The sequence below is a fragment of the Bombus pascuorum genome, unplaced genomic scaffold (assembly GCF_905332965.1).
Source record: "Bombus pascuorum unplaced genomic scaffold, iyBomPasc1.1, whole genome shotgun sequence".
NCBI classification, from domain to species: domain Eukaryota; kingdom Metazoa; phylum Arthropoda; class Insecta; order Hymenoptera; family Apidae; genus Bombus; species Bombus pascuorum.
Genome location: NW_026869730.1, coordinates 91,896 through 113,676, shown reverse-complemented (window position 1 = coordinate 113,676; position 21,781 = coordinate 91,896). Strand labels below are relative to the sequence as shown.

The 21,781-nt window shown below is 37.5% G+C and overlaps 2 protein-coding genes across 2 annotated transcripts in view; one reads left to right on the top strand and one right to left on the bottom strand.

The window, feature by feature from the left end:
• Positions 1-21,781, top strand: part of LOC132915621 (POU domain, class 6, transcription factor 2-like) — a 455,505-nt gene that overhangs the window by 423,629 nt on the left and 10,095 nt on the right. The window lies entirely within an intron of this gene.
• LOC132915611 (elongation of very long chain fatty acids protein 6-like) lies at positions 19,009-20,539 on the bottom strand. The gene is made up of 2 exons (XM_060975445.1): positions 20,214-20,539; positions 19,009-19,730 (listed from the first exon to the last, which is right to left on the bottom strand). Exons 1-2 carry the CDS (start codon positions 20,537-20,539, stop codon positions 19,181-19,183), a joined length of 876 nt encoding a protein of 291 aa, XP_060831428.1. The 3' UTR covers positions 19,009-19,180.

The following is a 21,781-nucleotide window of genomic DNA, read 5'->3' as shown; positions in this document are numbered from 1 at the left end:
TCTATTGAGTTCCCTTTTGACTGCCGAAGAGTGCAGACGTGCCGGGTGCCCGGAGAGGTCTCTCCTTCGAAACCGAACGTGGAGAGATAGTGTTCCCGAAATTGCGAAAAGCGGGGAAAACGAGGAAATGCAACGAGTGCCACCGCTCAGGATATCAAACAACGGCGAAACATACGCCGTACACAAAAACATGGAAATACAAGAATCTACAGAAACCGAAATGGATATTACTCGAATGAGCGACGATACAAACGCCAACAACAACGAAATGACACAACAAGACGGAAGCTGGAAGGTCGTAACTCCCAGCAAAAGAAGAAAACTAACAACAAACGTAAACACCAGGAGAACTGCAGAAACAGAAAGTAAGCAGTGGCTCCAGGAAATTCCCCTACAAAACACCTTCAGCGCACTGCCACAAGAGAAAGAATCAGACACAACGGAAAAACCAACACACAACCCCAAACCACCGCCAATATACATCGATGCGCAAGTAATAGACCCCCTCCTCGAACTGCTAAACAATACGGCAGGCAAAGAAAACTACTCAATAAAACAATTAAAACTGGACCAGGTAAAAGTGCAAACCAACGCCCCAGAAACCTACAGAAAAGTGGTAAAAGTGCCAAAAGAAAAAAACGCCGGGTACCACACGTACCAATTGAAATCGGATAAAAGCTACAAGGTAGTAATCAGAGGATTACACCCAAGAACAAACACAAGCAACATATGCGACGAACTAGCCAAAATCGGACACCAGGTAAGAGCAATAAACAACATAACGAGATTTGATACCAAACAACCACTACCGCTGTTCCTAATAGAACTAGAACCGAACAAAAACAACAAGGAAATCTATGACATTAAACAAATCTTAAACAAAATAATCACAGTTGAACCACCCAGACAAAAAAAAGACATACCTCAGTGCATGCGGTGCCAACAATATGGGCACACAAAAAATTACTGCAACAGAAACCCGTTGTGCGTCAAATGCGCAGGAAAGCACCTGACAACTTACTGCCCATATACGGGAAAAATAAACGAGGTAAAGTGCTACAACTGCAACGGAAACCACCCAGCCAGCTACAAAGGCTGCCCAGCCAGAAAAATACTCTAACGTAAATTGTTTCCGCCGCTTAGAAGCAGAACATATAACTACCACCACACACAACAAGACAGGGCAGAAGCTGAGACACCAATAAAAGTACAGTACGTAATGAACAACAACCACAACAATATCAACACCACTGGCAGTCGAAGCTACGCGCAAGCAACCAAGGAAGTAACACCCGTAGCCAACCAAAACCACAACAACAACACCAACGACGCTACAGAAATAAAAGAACTATTAAAACAATCCATCAAAAGCACCGACATGTTAACAAGAACGATAAGCGAACTAAACGAAACATTCAAACAGCAATCATTACAAATCACAGCTATGATACAACTGATAACAAACATGCTAAGCAAAAAGTAAAAACGGACATACTAAAAATAGCTGCCTGGAACTCTAACGGCCTACAACAAAGGGCCATTGAAACCAAAGCATTCCTATACCACAACAACATAGACATACTACTCGTATCAGAGACGCATTTCACAACAAAAAGCTACACAAAAATACCGCACTATACCATATACGATACCAAGCACCCCTCAGGAAAAGCACACGGAGGAACCGCAGTGATAATAAGAAACGACATTAAACACCACCTACACAGCCAAGTTAGTAAAGAACACATACAAGCAACTACCGTTACCGTACAAACTAGCAGCAACCGTCTACAGCTGTCAGCAGTATATGCACCACCGCGACACAAAATTACAGCACAAATGTGGGAAGAATACTTCCAACAACTAGGCGACAAGTTTATCGCAGCAGGAGACTACAACTCAAAGCACACAACATGGGGATCAAGAATCACTACACCTCGAGGCAGAACCCTGGAAAAACACATCAGGAAAAACAATCTCAATATATTATCCACAGGAAGACCGACATACTGGCCGACAGACCTGAGCAAAATCCCCGACCTACTCGACTTTGCAGTCACAAAGGGATTAAACGGAAATAAAATAAATATAGCATCCAGGCTCGAGCTTAGCTCCGACCATACACCCATAATAATAACATACAGAAACAAGCCAATACTCTACAACAACTCAGAGACGCTATGCAACAAATCCACTAATTGGCAAACCTTCAAAGAAATAATTGAAAGCAAAATCAACTGCAACATCCCACTGAAAACGCCCCAACACATCGAACAAGCTGTAACAACACTTACAAAAACTATACAAGAGGCAGCACGGGCAACCACAAAACCAGCAACTACCACTAGACAAACAAAACAAATCCCATCAGACATCCTCGAAAAAATTAGAGATAAAAGAAAAGCGAAAGCAAAATGGCAAAAACATAGAACAAAAGAAAACAAAAAACACCTAAACAAACTCGCAAAGGAAATAAAAAAACGAAATAAAAGAGCACAACAACAACGAATTCACAAAGTTCATAGAGTCACTATCTGCACACGAGAACTACAACTACTCATTATGGAAAGCCACAAAAAAAAATAAAGAAGGCGATAAAACCAGCCCCAGCAATCAGAAAAGCAGACAACACATGGGCAAGAAGCAACGAAGAGCAAGCCGAAGAATTTTCCATCCACCTATGCAACACATTTACACCACACAACATCAATAACAGCAACCACAATAGCCATACGGACGACGACGCGATAGCCACTAGCACTGCAATCGACAAGCAATACACCATACCCAAAACAACAGCACAAGAAATAAGAAACATAATAGAAAAAACAAAAAACAACAAAGCACCAGGAATCGATCTAATCAATGGCAAAATATTGAAAAACCTCCCTCCAAAAGCGATACGGCTCATTACAATAATATTCAATGCAATACTAAGAATACAATATTATCCTACATTATGGAAACAGGCACAAATCATAATGTTACCCAAACCAGGCAAAGACCCACATGAAGCAACATCCTACGGACCAATATCACTACTCCCCGTGCTCTCCAAAATACTAGAAAAAGTAATATACGCCCGACTGAAACCAATAATAGAGAAGGAAAAACTAATACCAGACCATCAATTTGGATTCAGAAATAAACACTCCACCATAGAACAAATGCACAGGCTTGTCAACGAAATAATACACACAATAGAAAACAAACAATATTGTACAGCCCTATTCATGGACATAGAGAAAGCTTTCGACAAAATAAACCACGAAAGCCTAATACAAACAATCAAGAAACAATTCCCGGAAAAAATATACCAAATAATAAAATCATACATAAGCAACAGAACCTTCACAGTAAAAATCAAGGACGCACACTCCGAAGCAAAAGACATCAAAGCAGGTGTTCCACAAGGAAGCGTCCTAACACCCATACTATACACATTATACACGGCCAACATTCCAACAACTACCAATAGCAAAATACTGACATTCGCGGACGACACAGCCGTGCTAGTCAGGCACACTAACCCTGTAACAGCAGCCACAATACTACAAGAGCACATCACAAAAATAGAAAAGTGGCTACAGGACAAACAAATCAAAGCTAACCCTGACAAATGCAACCACATTACATTCACACTGAGAAAACAGATAACACCAAACATCTTCCTGAACGGCACGCAAATAACACAAACAAGGCAAGTCAAATACCTCGGACTTCACATAGATACACACTTCACATGGAAACAGCACATCAAATCAATAATAGACAAGATACAGATAGAAAGGAGACAAATGCACTGGCTAACAAGCCGAAAATCCAAACTAAGCACAGAAAACAAACTGAAAATATACAAAATAATCATAAAGCCAATCTGGACATACGGAATTCCACTATGGGGAACAGCAGCAATGAGCCACATAAACAAAATAGAAACAATCCAAGCCAAAATCCTTAGAACAATGGTAAACGCACCGTGGTACGTTAGAAACGAGGACATAAGGAAAGACCTCGGAATACCAACGGTCAAGGAGGAGATTACCAGATTCGCAACAAGATACAGAACAAGAATAGAAACGCACCCGAACCAGCTGGCAGTTGAAACGTGCAACACAACAAACATCGCAAGAAGACTAAAAAGGAAACACCCATAGACCTCATAAAAGATATAACTTAGAAAAAAAAAAAAAAATAGCTCTATTGACTGAGCTATTAGTCGTTGATACAATCACAAGTTCGGACATTTTTCCTTGTACGTTGAATTTCTTTTTACCTTTAAAACGCAAAAATGAAAATTCAACACCTGAGAACTATTGCCGCATATGATTTAATTCCGACGACGTGAGCCTAGTAATTAATGCAATGCAAGGGAAAAAACGTTAACTAAACTATTAATTTTCAAAATTAATAATATATAATTAAATTTTATAAATCTTAATAAAAAATGACTAATATCTACTAATCATAAAAATATTGGTATAATATATTTTATTTTTGCTATGTGATCAGGAATAATTGGATCATCAGTAAGATTATTAATTCGAATAGAACTAAGACATCCAGGAATATGAATTAATAATGATCAAATTTATAATTATTTAGTTACTAGACATACATTTTTAACAATTTTTTTTATAGTTATACCATTTATAATTGGAGGTTCTGGAAATTATTTAATTTCTTTAATATTAGGATCACCAGATATAGCATTTCCACGAATAAATAATATTAGTTTTTGATTACTACCTCCTTCATTAATAATATTATTATTAAGAAATTTATTTATACCAAATGTTGGGACAGGATGAACTGTATATCCACCCCTTTCTTTTTATTTATTTCATTCATCTCCATCTGTATATTTTTTCTCTTCATATAATAGGTATTTCTTCAATTATTGGATCTTTAAATTTTATTGTTACTATTATAATAATAAAAAATTATTCATTAAATTATGATCAAATTAATTTATTTTCATGATCAGTTTGTATTACAGTAATTCTATTAATTTTATCATTACCAGTATTAGAAAGAGCAATTACTATATTACTTTTTGATCGTAATTTTAATACATCTTTTTTTGATCCAGTAGAAGGAGGAGATACTATTCTTTATCAACATTTATTTTGATTTTATGGTCATCCAGAAATTTGTATTTTAATTCTTCCAGGATTTGGATTAATCTCTCAAATTATTATACATGAAAGAGGAAAAAAAGAAACATTCAGTAATGTAAGAATAATTTATGCAATATTAGGATTGGATGTCTACGGTTTAATTCACGTTATGTTTCGTTTCTTCCGTCGTGTTGATTTGCTAACCTGAGCGCTTCTTTCTTCCGCAGTTTGTAAATAAAGCCCCACGGAACCTGTTTACTTCTGTGATCACGAAGCTTCGTGTAGTAATTCAGGCCATGCCAAGTCGTAAATACAAACAAAGTAATCACGTAAGACGGAACACATTCAGTCAATGCTTGGTCTCTTCAAAGCGCACGTATACTTGACAGAAATTAAAGTTCGATTTTCTTGGACGCGAGACTTTGGATGAACAAATCTTATCTTTTTTTTGTGACGTATTTTTGAACGAGAAATAACCTTTTAGCGGCTTGTACTACAATTTTCTGGATATCCTGTGTGATGCTGAAGTTACCTGTAAGATCACATATCAACACATTTTATAACTTTTTTCTGTTCCAACACAATGTGTGCAACTTTTAAAAATATTTGCTCCATACAAACAATTTATTGATCGAAGGGAATAATGGTCTCATTTTCTTGGCTATTTTACACAAGCTGTGTGTTATACGTAACATGTTAGGATAAAATAATTTTAAACTTCTTCCAGTTTCCAACATATACGAAATCGAATTAGTTACGAACGATAGTTTACAGCAAGTACACGTTAAAAATGACACATTTTTTTGCGGAATTCACAAATCGTGTAACAGTCGTATGATATTGTTTCCTTTGCAATTCTTTATAAACAAATAAATGAAGCGTTGAAGGCTGCTCTTTCAAATAATGTTTAACGATCACGTTTACTTATGTAATAACCGACTTTATCCAACGATTATTTCATCAATTGAAATCCAAGTATATCTTCCTCTAGCGTTCACTTGCTAAGAATATTTTTATTTGCATATTTTTACAAAAAATTTACCAGTATCACATATTTAAATGTATCATATGCAGTCACCATTACTTTCCATAAATCAGTAGAAACGTTATTTTTCCTTGAAATACTATTATACTATATGTCACTGTATAAATCTTCTGATTTTGCTTCAGCATTTCTGTTGTAAACAACAGTATTGGTGTTTTAACTGAGATATTAGTTCACATGGAACCTAAATCACAAGATTAATAAAAAAAAAGATGTTACTTGCTTCCGGATACGTCGAAATAAACCAGTACTTTTATGGTGTATACGGTCCCAAATTGGAAATATGTGGACGAATTTTGGATCTATGTTATTATCGTTTTTAGCTGAACTTTGCTTTAGGGCAAAATCAAGAATTAATCACTTTTTTTTCCAATCTGTCGCTTTTCGAAACGGAGAATTCGAAAATCCTAGTTTTAAGTTTCGGGATCCAGTGGTACAAAGTCGTGTTTATGTAAAATTTGTGTGATATTTTACGCTTCACTTTGGCCAATAAATTGAATTCTGGAGCTTTCAATGAGTAGAGTTCCTGGAATCACTGACTGCACGTCGATGGTAATCATTTTGGCCTATTGAGTTAAACGTGTTCGGTTACACGTATTTTGTACATATTTGGTTTTTCATTCTGACATGACTCAAGGACACTTGTATAGAGAAAACTCGGATTAGTTCGATTACTTTTTGAAAAAAAGTCTGTAATATTACTGTTTTTTCATATTTTTGTTTTCGGCAAATTGAAGCGTTGCATAAGTAATTTATGAATTGAAATATTTGTTCACTTTTTTAATAAAAAACATTAACGTTTCAAGTGCCTGGTCTCATCCGTATGTTCAGGTTAGAGTATTCTACCATTACCGGTGAGGTCTTGAAGAACAGTGAAAACTTCTCTCTTTGACTCGATCACATATCTTTTTTTTTTTTAAGCTAGAAAAATTTACCGAATGTCCAGCTGGACAATTATAAAGTGAAGTACAGTAAAGTAAGTAAAGTAAAGTACAAATATAATAATTAAAAAAACATCTTTTTGACTTCTATTTTTGGGAGCTTAAATTTTCCAGGCATTGCAGACAAGGAATATCGTTTTTTTCTTCGCTGAGAGATCCTCAATCTCTATAGTTCTCTTAGTTCTCTATTTCTTACCATATCCAATAAAATATTGGCCATTATTGTTCCAAGATAGATTATAAATATTGATGAAAGTAGCGCAAATCTTCTAATATATTTAAAAAACAGTTTCACAATAAACATTGCAATGGTTATTTACTGAAAACCAAGAATTATGCAATCGTTGACTCATCTTCCGACGTTGGAACTCGTTCTGTTGGAATTTTTAACTTCACCAGCATGAAAATTTCTTGTGAAAACAAATAAGATATATAGTATCGCTCAATACTAATTACATCGATATAAACTATCTTACACTTTTATTTGCGATATTTTATACATAAAAATATTTCTCGCATCGTATCGTACAATTTTAAATTACTCTCAGTGTTATGAATCATTCTGTATGATAGTCATATAATTATTTCATTCTAATCGGTTGTAATTAATTGTAAATGATTCTCATATATAAAAACACGATGACTGATACAACAGACGATGTATAGAGGTTGTGTTGCTTTAAACAAGAGACATCCTACTTTTCTACATTGATTACTTGCATTTTCCATGTTTTCCAGTAATATTCTTATTCGTTATAGTGCAATTTGACACTACATTTGATACAGACTACATCATGATGCATGTTAAGGACTCCAAGGGGAAATGTTGCATATATTTTATAAATTATATATATTACGCACTGGGAAAATCGCTGTCATATGTTATAGAATATTATATGATTAATATTATATGAGATTTATGGAGGGAAAATAAGAGAATGTTGTTATATCTCTTATTAATTGCTATTGACGTGTTTTGATAGCAGAGATAAAGTACAAGTCTACTCAATATTTTATTGTTTTATTCCTTCATGAAGTTTGGAAATAAGTCTTCCTTTAGGGAAAAGTTTTAAATAATAATAAATCTGACAGAATTCTGCTATTACAGTAAACAAGTAATTATACCGTCTTAGAAATTACAAAATTTTTTAGTAGAAATGGAAAGATAACAGTACAATTGCTTAGAAGTTCTAGAAAATATAACACAAGCAAGAGCAGAGAGCAGTCACATTGCCAAAAATGGATTTGCTAAAATAGTAGTTCTTGCGATAAACCGTTCAACGCATTTTGCAGCGATGTAAACGTTTGGAACACCCAACACCTTAACGTCGAATATTATTCACATCTCAACGTAAAGGAAAACGTATAGAATTCACGAAGATAATGCACAAGTGTAGCATGCAGTGTAGGAAACATTAAAGAAAAGTTTTCCTTAGCGATGAAAAAGCAATCCATCTAGATGGACGGAATTGTAGAATATACAAGAAGCTTCTAACCAACAGTAACACTACTATATACTATATTATAACTTGTCGTATATCAACATATGTTGGAAAAATTATAACAAATCTAAAAATATGGATTTTGATGGAGAACTTTATGCAGATTGATCAATGATACAGCAACGTTTTCAACTTTTAATATCTATTTATACGGTGGAGAATTTGAATAATTTGAAAAACTCGTACTCCGAGTAATCAGACAATAAAAATAAATGGTGCAGTACAAAACGATTATTAGTAAAAAAAAATCGAAAACATAAATGTGAAAAGATTAGAAACGATAAATTTGCGTTTCAGAGTTTGAGACGGAAAAGGGAAGAAGATGCACGTGATATGCTTAAAACATGCAAAAGAGAAAATTACGATGGTTCCAATCTTTCGCTTGTGTACTCAAATCAGATCACCACGTGAACAATTTCTGAAGGAAATGTATTCAATTATTGCTGTCAGATATACAGTGCAGTACACATGAATTTTCTAATCATGAAGAAGAGATTTTCATTATTTCACAAATGAATATAGTTGTATTCTTGGAATGTAGAATCATGCTTTATCTGTAAAGAAACTATATCCAGAATTTTAACGTGTTTCTCTTGATACAAGGATTGTGCAATGTAATATAGCAACAATAATATGAAATAATATCAAGTTTCAATTTGGATAAACGAACAAATGAAACATTTGCTTGTGTAATACTTACAAACAAAACTATACACGCAATCAATGGAAAAGGTTGTAAGATGCAAAAGCTTCTGGAAGAGAGTTGATGAACATCTCAAAAACATTCGACATCTGAAACACGTCCGCACATTTATCGAGAAGTAGGTTGTTCATGACACATTTACTGTAGGCGTATTTGCATTTTGTTGCATAGAAAAATGCAATTCATGTAATTTGATCTGCAGTTGCTGAATACGAGCACAAAATTTCACCGTTTTGGCTACATACAACACACTCCGTAATTTCTCCATACAATAATCTTCGTACCGTTGAAAGCTGTCTATAATAACATTATAGGTGACAATAGAATCAATACGATACAATGAAACAGTACGTCTCAAGCGCAACCGTGTATGCTTTGTCAACAGTTACGTTTCTCCCTAAAACACAGGTATCGAACTCATTCAAATTATATAGTAAATGTCAGTATTATTTCACAAATAATGTAAATAATAAAAAGTAAAAGTAAATAGTTTTTAAGAGTTAATAATTGAATAATAGAAGTATCTAATGCTTTTTTCTTCTCGGGCTGTTGGCGATAATTATAATGACAAATCCTTCAAGATCTGCAAATATGAAATTATTGCACTCAAGACTGTCAGTAAACAACATGCAAAGAAAAAAAATGATGTCCATTACGTTCTAAGCACACATGTATTACTTTATTTAGTGTTTTTCCTTGCAAGGCATTATGATGGATTTATAATAAAATCACTAGAAAGTAAAAGCATGTAAAGTTATAATTCTGGGTTATATCTCTGGGCGTTAGAATAGAAAGTTTTTTTTTTTTTTTTTTTTTTTATTTTATTTTGGTTATTTTACAATTTGTCCTTGCGGACATTTGGTAAAGTGTTATATCTTGTGGGTGAAGAAAAAAAAATATGAATAAAAAATAATATAGCATGTGGGCGGCTACCCCCAGCGGGGTGCCAGCTTCGTTTTTTTCTTAGTTATATCTTTTATGAGGTCTATTGGGTGTTTCCTTTTTAGTCTTCTTGCGATGTTTGTTGTGTTGCACGTTTCAGCTGCCAGATGGTTCGGGTGTGTTTCTATTCTTGTTGTGTATCTTGTTGCGAATCTGGTAATCTCCTCCTTGACCGTTGGTATTCCGAGGTCTTTCCTTATGTCCTCGTTTCTAACGTACCACGGTGCGTTTACCATTGTTCTAAGGATTTTGGCTTGGATTGTTTCTATTTTGTTTATGTGGCTCATTGCTGCTGTTCCCCATAGTGGAATTCCGTATGTCCAGATTGGCTTTATGATTATTTTGTATATTTTCAGTTTGTTTTCTGTGCTTAGTTTGGATTTTCGGCTTGTTAGCCAGTGCATTTGTCTCCTTTCTATCTGTATCTTGTCTATTATTGATTTGATGTGCTGTTTCCATGTGAAGTGTGTATCTATGTGATGTCCGAGGTATTTGACTTGCCTTGTTTGTGTTATTTGCGTGCCGTTCAGGAAGATGTTTGGTGTTATCTGTTTTCTCAGTGTGAATGTAATGTGGTTGCATTTGTCAGGGTTAGCTTTGATTTGTTTGTCCTGTAGCCACTTTTCTATTTTTGTGATGTGCTCTTGTAGTATTGTGGCTGCTGTTACAGGGTTAGTGTGCCTGACTAGCACGGCTGTGTCGTCCGCGAATGTCAGTATTTTGCTATTGGTAGTTGTTGGAATGTTGGCCGTGTATAATGTGTATAGTATGGGTGTTAGGACGCTTCCTTGTGGAACACCTGCTTTGATGTCTTTTGCTTCGGAGTGTGCGTCCTTGATTTTTACTGTGAAGGTTCTGTTGCTTATGTATGATTTTATTATTTGGTATATTTTTTCCGGGAATTGTTTCTTGATTGTTTGTATTAGGCTTTCGTGGTTTATTTTGTCGAAAGCTTTCTCTATGTCCATGAATAGGGCTGTACAATATTGTTTGTTTTCTATTGTGTGTATTATTTCGTTGACAAGCCTGTGCATTTGTTCTATGGTGGAGTGTTTATTTCTGAATCCAAATTGATGGTCTGGTATTAGTTTTTCCTTCTCTATTATTGGTTTCAGTCGGGCGTATATTACTTTTTCTAGTATTTTGGAGAGCACGGGGAGTAGTGATATTGGTCCGTAGGATGTTGCTTCATGTGGGTCTTTGCCTGGTTTGGGTAACATTATGATTTGTGCCTGTTTCCATAATGTAGGATAATATTGTATTCTTAGTATTGCATTGAATATTATTGTAATGAGCCGTATCGCTTTTGGAGGGAGGTTTTTCAATATTTTGCCATTGATTAGATCGATTCCTGGTGCTTTGTTGTTTTTTGTTTTTTCTATTATGTTTCTTATTTCTTGTGCTGTTGTTTTGGGTATGGTGTATTGCTTGTCGATTGCAGTGCTAGTGGCTATCGCGTCGTCGTCCGTATGGCTATTGTGGTTGCTGTTATTGATGTTGTGTGGTGTAAATGTGTTGCATAGGTGGATGGAAAATTCTTCGGCTTGCTCTTCGTTGCTTCTTGCCCATGTGTTGTCTGCTTTTCTGATTGCTGGGGCTGGTTTTATCGCCTTCTTTATTTTTTTTTGTGGCTTTCCATAATGAGTAGTTGTAGTTCTCGTGTGCAGATAGTGACTCTATGAACTTTGTGAATTCGTTGTTGTTGTGCTCTTTTATTTCGTTTTTTTATTTCCTTTGCGAGTTTGTTTAGGTGTTTTTTGTTTTCTTTTGTTCTATGTTTTTGCCATTTTGCTTTCGCTTTTCTTTTATCTCTAATTTTTTCGAGGATGTCTGATGGGATTTGTTTTGTTTGTCTAGTGGTAGTTGCTGGTTTTGTGGTTGCCCGTGCTGCCTCTTGTATAGTTTTTGTAAGTGTTGTTACAGCTTGTTCGATGTGTTGGGGCGTTTTCAGTGGGATGTTGCAGTTGATTTTGCTTTCAATTATTTCTTTGAAGGTTTGCCAATTAGTGGATTTGTTGCATAGCGTCTCTGAGTTGTTGTAGAGTATTGGCTTGTTTCTGTATGTTATTATTATGGGTGTATGGTCGGAGCTAAGCTCGAGCCTGGATGCTATATTTATTTTATTTCCGTTTAATCCCTTTGTGACTGCAAAGTCGAGTAGGTCAGGGATTTTGCTCAGGTCTGTCGGCCAGTATGTCGGTCTTCCTGTGGATAATATATTGAGATTGTTTTTCCTGATGTGTTTTTCCAGGGTTCTGCCTCGAGGTGTAGTGATTCTTGATCCCCATGTTGTGTGCTTTGAGTTGTAGTCTCCTGCTGCGATAAACTTGTCGCCTAGTTGTTGGAAGTATTCTTCCCACATTTCTGCTGTAATTTTGTGTCGCGGTGGTGCATATACTGCTGACAGCTGTAGACGGTTGCTGCTAGTTTGTACGGTAACGGTAGTTGCTTGTATGTGTTCTTTACTAACTTGGCTGTGTAGGTGGTGTTTAATGTCGTTTCTTATTATCACTGCGGTTCCTCCGTGTGCTTTTCCTGAGGGGTGCTTGGTATCGTATATGGTATAGTGCGGTATTTTTGTGTAGCTTTTTGTTGTGAAATGCGTCTCTGATACGAGTAGTATGTCTATGTTGTTGTGGTATAGGAATGCTTTGGTTTCAATGGCCCTTTGTTGTAGGCCGTTAGAGTTCCAGGCAGCTATTTTTAGTATGTCCGTTTTTACTTTTTGCTTAGCATGTTTGTTATCAGTTGTATCATAGCTGTGATTTGTAATGATTGCTGTTTGAATGTTTCGTTTAGTTCGCTTATCGTTCTTGTTAACATGTCGGTGCTTTTGATGGATTGTTTTAATAGTTCTTTTATTTCTGTAGCGTCGTTGGTGTTGTTGTTGTGGTTTTGGTTGGCTACGGGTGTTACTTCCTTGGTTGCTTGCGCGTAGCTTCGACTGCCAGTGGTGTTGATATTGTTGTGGTTGTTGTTCATTACGTACTGTACTTTTATTGGTGTCTCAGCTTCTGCCCTGTCTTGTTGTGTGTGGTGGTAGTTATATGTTCTGCTTCTAAGCGGCGGAAACAATTTACGTTAGAGTATTTTTCTGGCTGGGCAGCCTTTGTAGCTGGCTGGGTGGTTTCCGTTGCAGTTGTAGCACTTTACCTCGTTTATTTTTCCCGTATATGGGCAGTAAGTTGTCAGGTGCTTTCCTGCGCATTTGACGCACACCGGGTTTCTGTTGCAGTAATTTTTTGTGTGCCCATATTGTTGGCACCGCATGCACTGAGGTATGTCTTTTTTTTGTCTGGGTGGTTCAACTGTGATTATTTTGTTTAAGATTTGTTTAATGTCATAGATTTCCTTGTTGTTTTTGTTCGGTTCTAGTTCTATTAGGAACAGCGGTAGTGGTTGTTTGGTATCAAATCTCGTTATGTTGTTTATTGCTCTTACCTGGTGTCCGATTTTGGCTAGTTCGTCGCATATGTTGCTTGTGTTTGTTCTTGGGTGTAATCCTCTGATTACTACCTTGTAGCTTTTATCCGATTTCAATTGGTACGTGTGGTACCCGGCGTTTTTTTCTTTTGGCACTTTTACCACTTTTCTGTAGGTTTCTGGGGCGTTGGTTTGCACTTTTACCTGGTCCAGTTTTAATTGTTTTATTGAGTAGTTTTCTTTGCCTGCCGTATTGTTTAGCAGTTCGAGGAGGGGGTCTATTACTTGCGCATCGATGTATATTGGCGGTGGTTTGGGGTTGTGTGTTATTGGTTTTTCAGTTGTTTCAGTTGTTTCTGGTTCCTTCTCTTGTGGTAGTATGCTGAAGGGGTTTTGTAGTGGGTTTTCTTGGAGCCACTGCTTACTTTCTGTTTCTGCAGCCCTCCTAGTATTTGCGTTTGTTGTAATTTTTCTTCTTTTGCTGGGAGTTACGACCTTCCAGCTTTTGTCTTGTTGTGTTAGATCGTTGTTGGTGGTGTTTCTCTCGTCACTCATCTGAGTCATATCCATTTCGGTTTCTGTGCATTCATGGATTTCCATGGTTTTGTATATGGCGTATGTTTCACCGTTGTTTGATATCCTGAGCGGTGGCACTCGTTGCATTGCTTTGTTTTCCCCGCTTTTCGCACTTTCGGGGGCACTGTTTTCCACGTCCGATTTCGACGGAGAGACCTCTCCGGGCACCAGGCACGTCTGCACTCTTCGGCAGTCGAAAGGGAACTCCAGAATAGAAAGTGTACAATTTATTTGCCTTATTATCCGCCTGAGCATTGTAAACCGCGAGAAAGGGACCCGAAACCAACTTCTTAACTTCTCCGTTGATTAGCGACACATCCACTGCTTTTTGTTAGTCAAGCAATCGACTAAGATACGCATTTATCGCTCTAATTAACTCCTTAAGGATTCCTACCGGGCAAAAGACTTTCCTTTATACCGACCAATTCCATATTAACATTGCGAAGATCCAAAAGTCACTTATATCAATCGTTGCTGAGTTGATTAATCAGTGAAGATTCATCTCTACAAGATTACATTTCAGTGAAAGTTTTTGTATTGAATAATCAGTCTTTTGGGAAGCGTTGGGGTAGTATCGAACTTAACGACTAACCCCCCCCCAATGATGGCCCGCCTGACACTCAACAGGGGTGCCTCAGGACTTTCTTCGAATTGCTGTCTGAATTGAATTCTGAGGTACGCATTCCTCAGGTTTACTTTAGGCACTGGGAGAGACCACCCCTCTCAACGCTATCCCAGAACCTCCTCGACGTGACGACCCCTATAACCATCTAGGGCTACTCTGCCCGCTTCTTGCGAGCATTGCTTCTCCGCAATAGGAGCAGACTGCGAGGAACTCCTGTTGTCCCCTTGGCACCGCTTCCACAACTAACAAGAGGTCCAAACTCTCGCCAATCGCTAGTCGGCGGGGGGCCTCCCACGCCGGACAAAACTCCAGCGTGTGCTGCGCCGTGTCCTCGCCCTCTCCACCGCGGTGACAGGTGTTGGTCACCTCTCTTCCAATTTTCTGCAGGTATTCCCCGAATACTCCATGTCCGGCGAGCACTTACGTCATCCGGAAGGATAACGGGGCTCCTCCGCGGTTCCTCCGAGGCTAAATGGGAACATACGAAGCAATGGGTCGATTTAAACAGTTAGCCAGGGGGTGCTGACTTTACAAAAGAAAAAATTGGCAACGCATGGCTAAGTGAGTATAAATTATTAAAGCCATTTCGCTTCATTGGTGCCTTAAGGATCCGGACTAACACCTTTGGCACCCGCACAACGCTAGTGTCACGAATCAACTTTCCTTTTGCCATGTGGTACGCCAGATGTGACGGTCCTTGCGAGATTCCCCGTAGTCCGAACGCCAAGACCTATCTATTGTTCCATTAACTCGCAGCAGGCCTAAGAAGACGACATAAACCGAATCTGTTCAGTTTCAGTTTTCTTCACGTAAACATTTTCGGTTTATGTTTGTTGCACTCGACTCTTACCTAATACGGAGAAAGCGGGTGTCTGGCAAGATAAGACTTTTCCCATAAACAAGTGTTACGGCGCGCTAGACGGTCAGTGCGACGTACCTTTCGGTCTGACCGCCGACGCCTATCTCTCATCAAACTGACCTGCAGTAACCTAAGGAACCACCATAAACCGAATCTTTTCAACTTACTTTCGATTCATACAAATATTATTCGGTTTATGGATGGTCATTTGAACAGTCATTATGTTTATTGCACTCTCTTGTTAATTACGGGGAAAGCAGATGTGTCCCGTTAAATGGCGGGTTTTTCCCAAGAACAAGGACACCCATGAGCCAAATATGCAGGAGATTTTCTCCTCGCATTATGTGTATTAATATTGGCCAAAAACCAATGGGCATCGCGGATCGTTACCCTCACTATTCTACCTAAAGGTGTGAACAATGAATCCGCGTCCTTAGTTCAGCAAGGGTACACCCACACCGAGCTTTCCTCCTAAACAAGACGAGATGGGTCAATCACTGTTCTACTGCTCCTCAGACAGTCAAGTCTCTGCTCTTCTATTAAGCAGACAGTCAAGTCTCTGCTCTTCTGTTAAGCAGACAGTCAAGTCTCTGCTCTTCTACTAAGCAGACAGTCAAGTCTCTGCTCTTCTACTAAGCAGACAGTCAAGTCTCTGCTCTTCTACTAAGCAGACAGTCAAGTCTCTGCTCTTCCACTAAGCAGACAGTCAAGTCTCTGCTCTACTGTTCTACTGTTCTACAGACAGTCAAGTAAACTGTTCTACTGTTCATCAGACAGTCAAGTCTCTGCTCTTCTACTAAGCAAGTCATTCAAGTATAATTCTAGCCATCGAGGCACTAACTTCAATTCACGCCAACGAGACAGTCGATTCTTGGCGTCAACATACTTCGGACGGTTCTTGCACTCATTCGGCAAGCTAGTCCAATAGTTTCACACGATATCGGGATTCATCGCGTTAACCGGTATCCATTACAACATATTTCTATATACGTTCCAAGTGTTGTGAAAAGTGGCGAAATAAATAAAAATATATAACTGAAGACTACAGTTATTTCAATATAACCACCCCTATTGTCGTAACTGAAATCAGGGGATCGCCCTGCTCGCGGTGTCGATCCGTAGATCGTAACGGGAATTTACGACTCCCGTTGACGCGCCTAACGGAGACGCGTCTCCCCGCGACTGGACGAACAAACAACAAGGATGCCCACAAGCCATATCTAGCTCTCCTTGTCTTTACTACCTAATTCATTTACCAATGGGCATCGCGGATCGTTACCCTCACTTTTCCACCAAAAAGTGTAGACAACTAATCCGCGTTCTGAATTCCAAAGGGAACACCCACACCGAGTTTTCCTCAGTAAGAGCAGTAGAGCAGTCCGATAGTCTTGAACGGTCACGTCTAGAGCTCGGAAGTGTATTGTAAACAAAAGAGAAAAATAAAAGTTTCTTTTCTCCTTAAATTCATTATTATTTTACGTGACACTAGCACGGACAAATACAAATACAGATATAATGTGTAGGAGGTGCCATTCCCAACCGGAAACCCTGGGGCACATCCCAGGGCTATGTCAGTATACGAAACGCCTCCGTATCAAAAGGTACGATGAGGTGAAAACCCTCCTCGCCAAAAAACTGAGTAAGAACAATGAGTTATTTGTCGAGCCTACAGTGAAAGTAGGAGATAATTTGTACAAACCGGACCTCGTAGTGAAAAACGAGCAACGAGTTCTCGTGGTCGACATAACTGTCCGCTACGAGAATAGAGATTATCTCCAAGAAGCGGAAAAGCAAAAGGCCGACAAATCAACCAAGCATGCCTAAACGAATTAAAAACAAAGCATGGCCTAGAGGAGAGTGTGATATTACCTGTGGTACTGGGTGGTAGAGGGGCTATCACCAGTAGAACAAAGGAGATTTTAAACGATGTAGGTTTTGAAAACAACGACTTAAAAACAATAATTATGAATGTTTTAAGCAGCTCCATCGGGATGTGCAATTTATTTTTAGATGGATAAAGTGTATTTGAATTATTTATCATTATTTATTTATTAGTCCCTACGAGGGGGTTATTTCGGAAGTATAAGTCCTCCTTTTGGAAGATTCACAGAAAAATAGCCAAATGTCTGGAAACAATATGCCGCTATTTAACGGTCGTGTTGTGGATCCCTTGGAGAGTCATTGTCAAGTCACACTCCTACCTCCTGGTACCGCCGGTACTCGTCAGTTGTGGAAGCGGTGCCAAGGGGGCAACAGGAGTTCCTCGCAGTCTGCTCCTATTGCGGAGAAGCAATGCTCGCAAGAAGCGGGCAGAGTAGCCCTAGATGGTTATAGGGGTCGTCACGCCGAGGAGGTTCTGGGATCTTTTCGGACTTGCACGACTGCCCAGAGGATAGCGTCGAGAGGGGTGGTATCGCCGGTAACATGTACGCCGCGCAAGGTGGACGATTTTGTCCCTCGGACGCGGCGTCAATGGCCAAACGGAGTGTGGAACCGAAAGAGCGAAAGACAAAAATAATTAAATTAATAATCAGCTCGCCGAACAACGGGAATATTCGTGAAGGAGGGGTAACAACAACTGGTTAAGGAGGAATCCATTCCTTTGGAAGAATATTGTTATATTCTTATTATAAGAATATTATGATATGGCTGAAATGGACATGGGATGGACACGATTGAAACAATTGCTTTGGGAACAGAAAATTAAAAATTTGTGAAGATTAGTAAGGAAAATCAAGCCTTGGTCCCGAAAGCGTTGTGGCGGATTTATTCACTTCGGAGGGGACCATAGTTGACGAACCAGGCGCGTTCACGGAAACGATTTTAAAAATCATGGTACCATTAATGGGGGATGTGAGGTTGCTTGCCCGGTCTGCGAGAAAAGGGAAGTCCACCTTTTCTTTATGACGTTGGGGAACCTGGAAAAGCACCTTAGTTTGCATCATGTGGATACCCCCATTTAATGGGGATGAATAATTTGTGCTAGAAGCTTCCCAAAGCTATGGGGCGAGATGCCATACGCCAAAATATAGCGGCCCCACGCAATGTCGCGCAGGGTTAATTTAGATGCAAAGCTTGCCCCATGAGCTTCGGGTCCCAGAGAGGGTTATCGATGCATGAACGGCATGCGCACCCTGCCGTCAGAAATGTTAAGAGAAGGGGAACAATGCCCTGCCCCCCTATACAAGATATTACATTGTTTGTTCTTAAAATATCTTGAATGATAAACATAAAATTATTACACATTTGACTAACATCAAATTTGATTAACATCAAAAACACTAAATGTTTTACAATAAATAAATATCTTATCACTGGCATTATGTTACAACCAATTTCTATCGTTTTGAACTAATAGAGACTTTTAAAACACGTTACAAGTGTTTTTACGAAATGTTATCAGAAAGCGTTTATAGAAAAAGATTTCAAAAACTTTGATATACTTTAGCTAGTCTTTGGTTTATAACACTCCTTTCTTCCATTGACGTAAACGTTCTCTCCGACTTTGTTTTTCCGTTTGTCGGAAAGATAAACCTTGAAGAAGAATTTTCCAAATAGGATTAAATAACTGAAGTAGATGGCGAAACCAAATATAAAATTTTTACGCGTAGTGTAGCATTCAAGTCCACAACTTTCTCGATAATAGTAAGCCGCAATTGTTACAACGCAACCAATCACCATTTGTACCAGCTCCATCGTAGTAATCATCATGGCCAAGCCTTTTGGTAATTTGTATTGCATTGCTTTCAAAGTATAATAAGAATATATCCAGGAATGAACAAAGTAATTTATTACGACATACCACCTTGTGGCTGTTGTAGTCTCCGCATATGTGAACCAAGAGTAAAGAACAACAGTTAAATGATGGTAAAAATGTACAAATGTCAATGGTCGCTTTCGTAACACAATGAAGATCGTATCGCCAAATTCTGGGATTTTTGATAAGATAAATACCCATGTCCAAAAGCCAGAAACATGATCTTGCAAAAGGTGGCTGAAAAGAAAATAATTCCATTCTTATCGTATATTACAAATTAACATATTTGAAATATCGATTCATTTTGTGAATATGACATGTAACTCAAAGCCATGTATATGTTCCGTACAATGAGACAATAAGAACTTTGTTATTTTGATTTGGAAATATAATCATCCAATGTGTATAGTATAGGTCGATATATTGCGAATTGGTAGACATAACTGATTATATCAATCGATGGAACTCATTTCAGAAACAAATTTATAAGTGAAATCTTTCTAGAAAATTATTATATGAATAATGTCGTAAACAACTATTAAAAATATATTTCCTATTTCACTGACGCTTTCCACATATCAATGTTCTCTAAATACCAAGCATAAGAAATTATTTCATATAACAATTCATTTTATTAATAGCGTTTCATTAATAATTATTTTTTAAAATCGCTATTCACCTGAAAATATATTAAAAGGTAAAATATGAAAGTAGCATTACGTAGATATGCAAATACTATGGTAAAAGCCATGGTGTCTCAATGTAGAGAACATTTCCGGTGCTGTTCTACAAAATCCGATAATGGAGAACACTGCAAGCAATCCACTCCATAATGCAAGCGGACCCCTCAAATCAAACTTTGGTCTGCTCGACATGTAATACTTCCCACCAAAAATTAGGATCACGTAAATAATACAGCAGTAGTAGCAGTACTGAAAATTTTTCTGCAGCCATTTTTGAGTGTCTGGGTAGATGTACGTTTTTTCGAAGTTGAAGACATGCGAGTAGGTAGGTTGTATGATCTGCAGAGAATCCTCTTTATTCATTGTAAAATATTTTTTTCACATCCACTGATCACAAAAGAATTAAAGAAAATACATAATCTTTCGCCCACGTTGTCGATTGACTAAAATGTAAGAAGAAGAACTGTTAACCTTTTCTTTTAAAACTATGGAAATTGAAATATTTAATAAATAATGTATTAAAGACAATGTAAAATGTTCAGAGCGAAGTAATAAGACAATACAAACCAATAAATTAATCATCTTTATCTATCGTATTTAATTACAATGTAGTACTAAATATTATTGTAAATTATTCGTATCATTTTAAATTTAAGATGACCAAAACTTATAGTTTGAACCACATTAGAAAATAATATTCGAAATACATGTTCTACTGTTTATGAAATAAAAGTTAAAAGTTTTTGTGAAAAGAAGTGACACAAAACATTTATCTGTTTCCTTACAAAATGTTAAAAATATTTAAACACAGCATTGAATGTTTTCTTACAATTATACGATATAGATATTTATTCTGCTTTTGCAAAGTTGCTTTGTTTTTATGATCATCGTTTTTGGTCGGAATTCGTTACATTGTTAATGTTTAATGTTTTTACATAAGTTACATCAATTAGATTACTATATTTTCATTATGATGCGGTAATTGTTACTCATGTCTCATAAATATTTACACTTTTGTTTCATATTCATATATTATGTTGTATTATGTATTTATATGTCGCGTTATCATTGGAGTTAGGGGCGAATAATGAATCTTCACGTGAATTGGCCATCCCTCTTATGTACTATCGACGATAGTTATTCATACAAATGTAATTATTACAGAATTTAACAAGTAATGGCGGCGATTGAATAATCTAGAAGTCGATGACAATGAATTTAGGTTCGATAACGAATCCACGGTCAGCAGGATGACGAATGCGATGTGATACACGATTCTGGCGTGACTCAACGTACTTGTCTACTGTACAAGTAGAACTTATCGAACTGAATCTCAGTCCAAATGTAACTGCCCCTATATACCCCTCTCTGTACCTCTCTGTAACCCTCGGGTCAATCTTTGTTTTTAACGAGAGCTATTTAATTAATCTATACCGCTGTTAGGTACACGTCCCTCCTGTGACCGTGGCTACGTTCAGCGACCCATTAAGTCACTTAGAGCCTAAGTCCATTGTCATTAATTTCGGAATTAAATCATAAACAACAATTTGTCAGTTTTATTATTTAAATACAGCTATAATAAAATGTCTGGACTAAAATATTGGG

Excerpts from the sequence above, each read along its gene's own strand:
- LOC132915611 (XM_060975445.1), bottom strand. The coding sequence starts at position 20,539 with ATGAATAAAGAGGATTCTCTGCAGATCATACAACCTACCTACTCGCAT. Across the intron at positions 19,731-20,213 it reads CATAGTATTTGCATATCTAC|CCACCTTTTGCAAGATCATG; the intron begins GTAATGCTACTT and ends TTTTCTTTTCAG.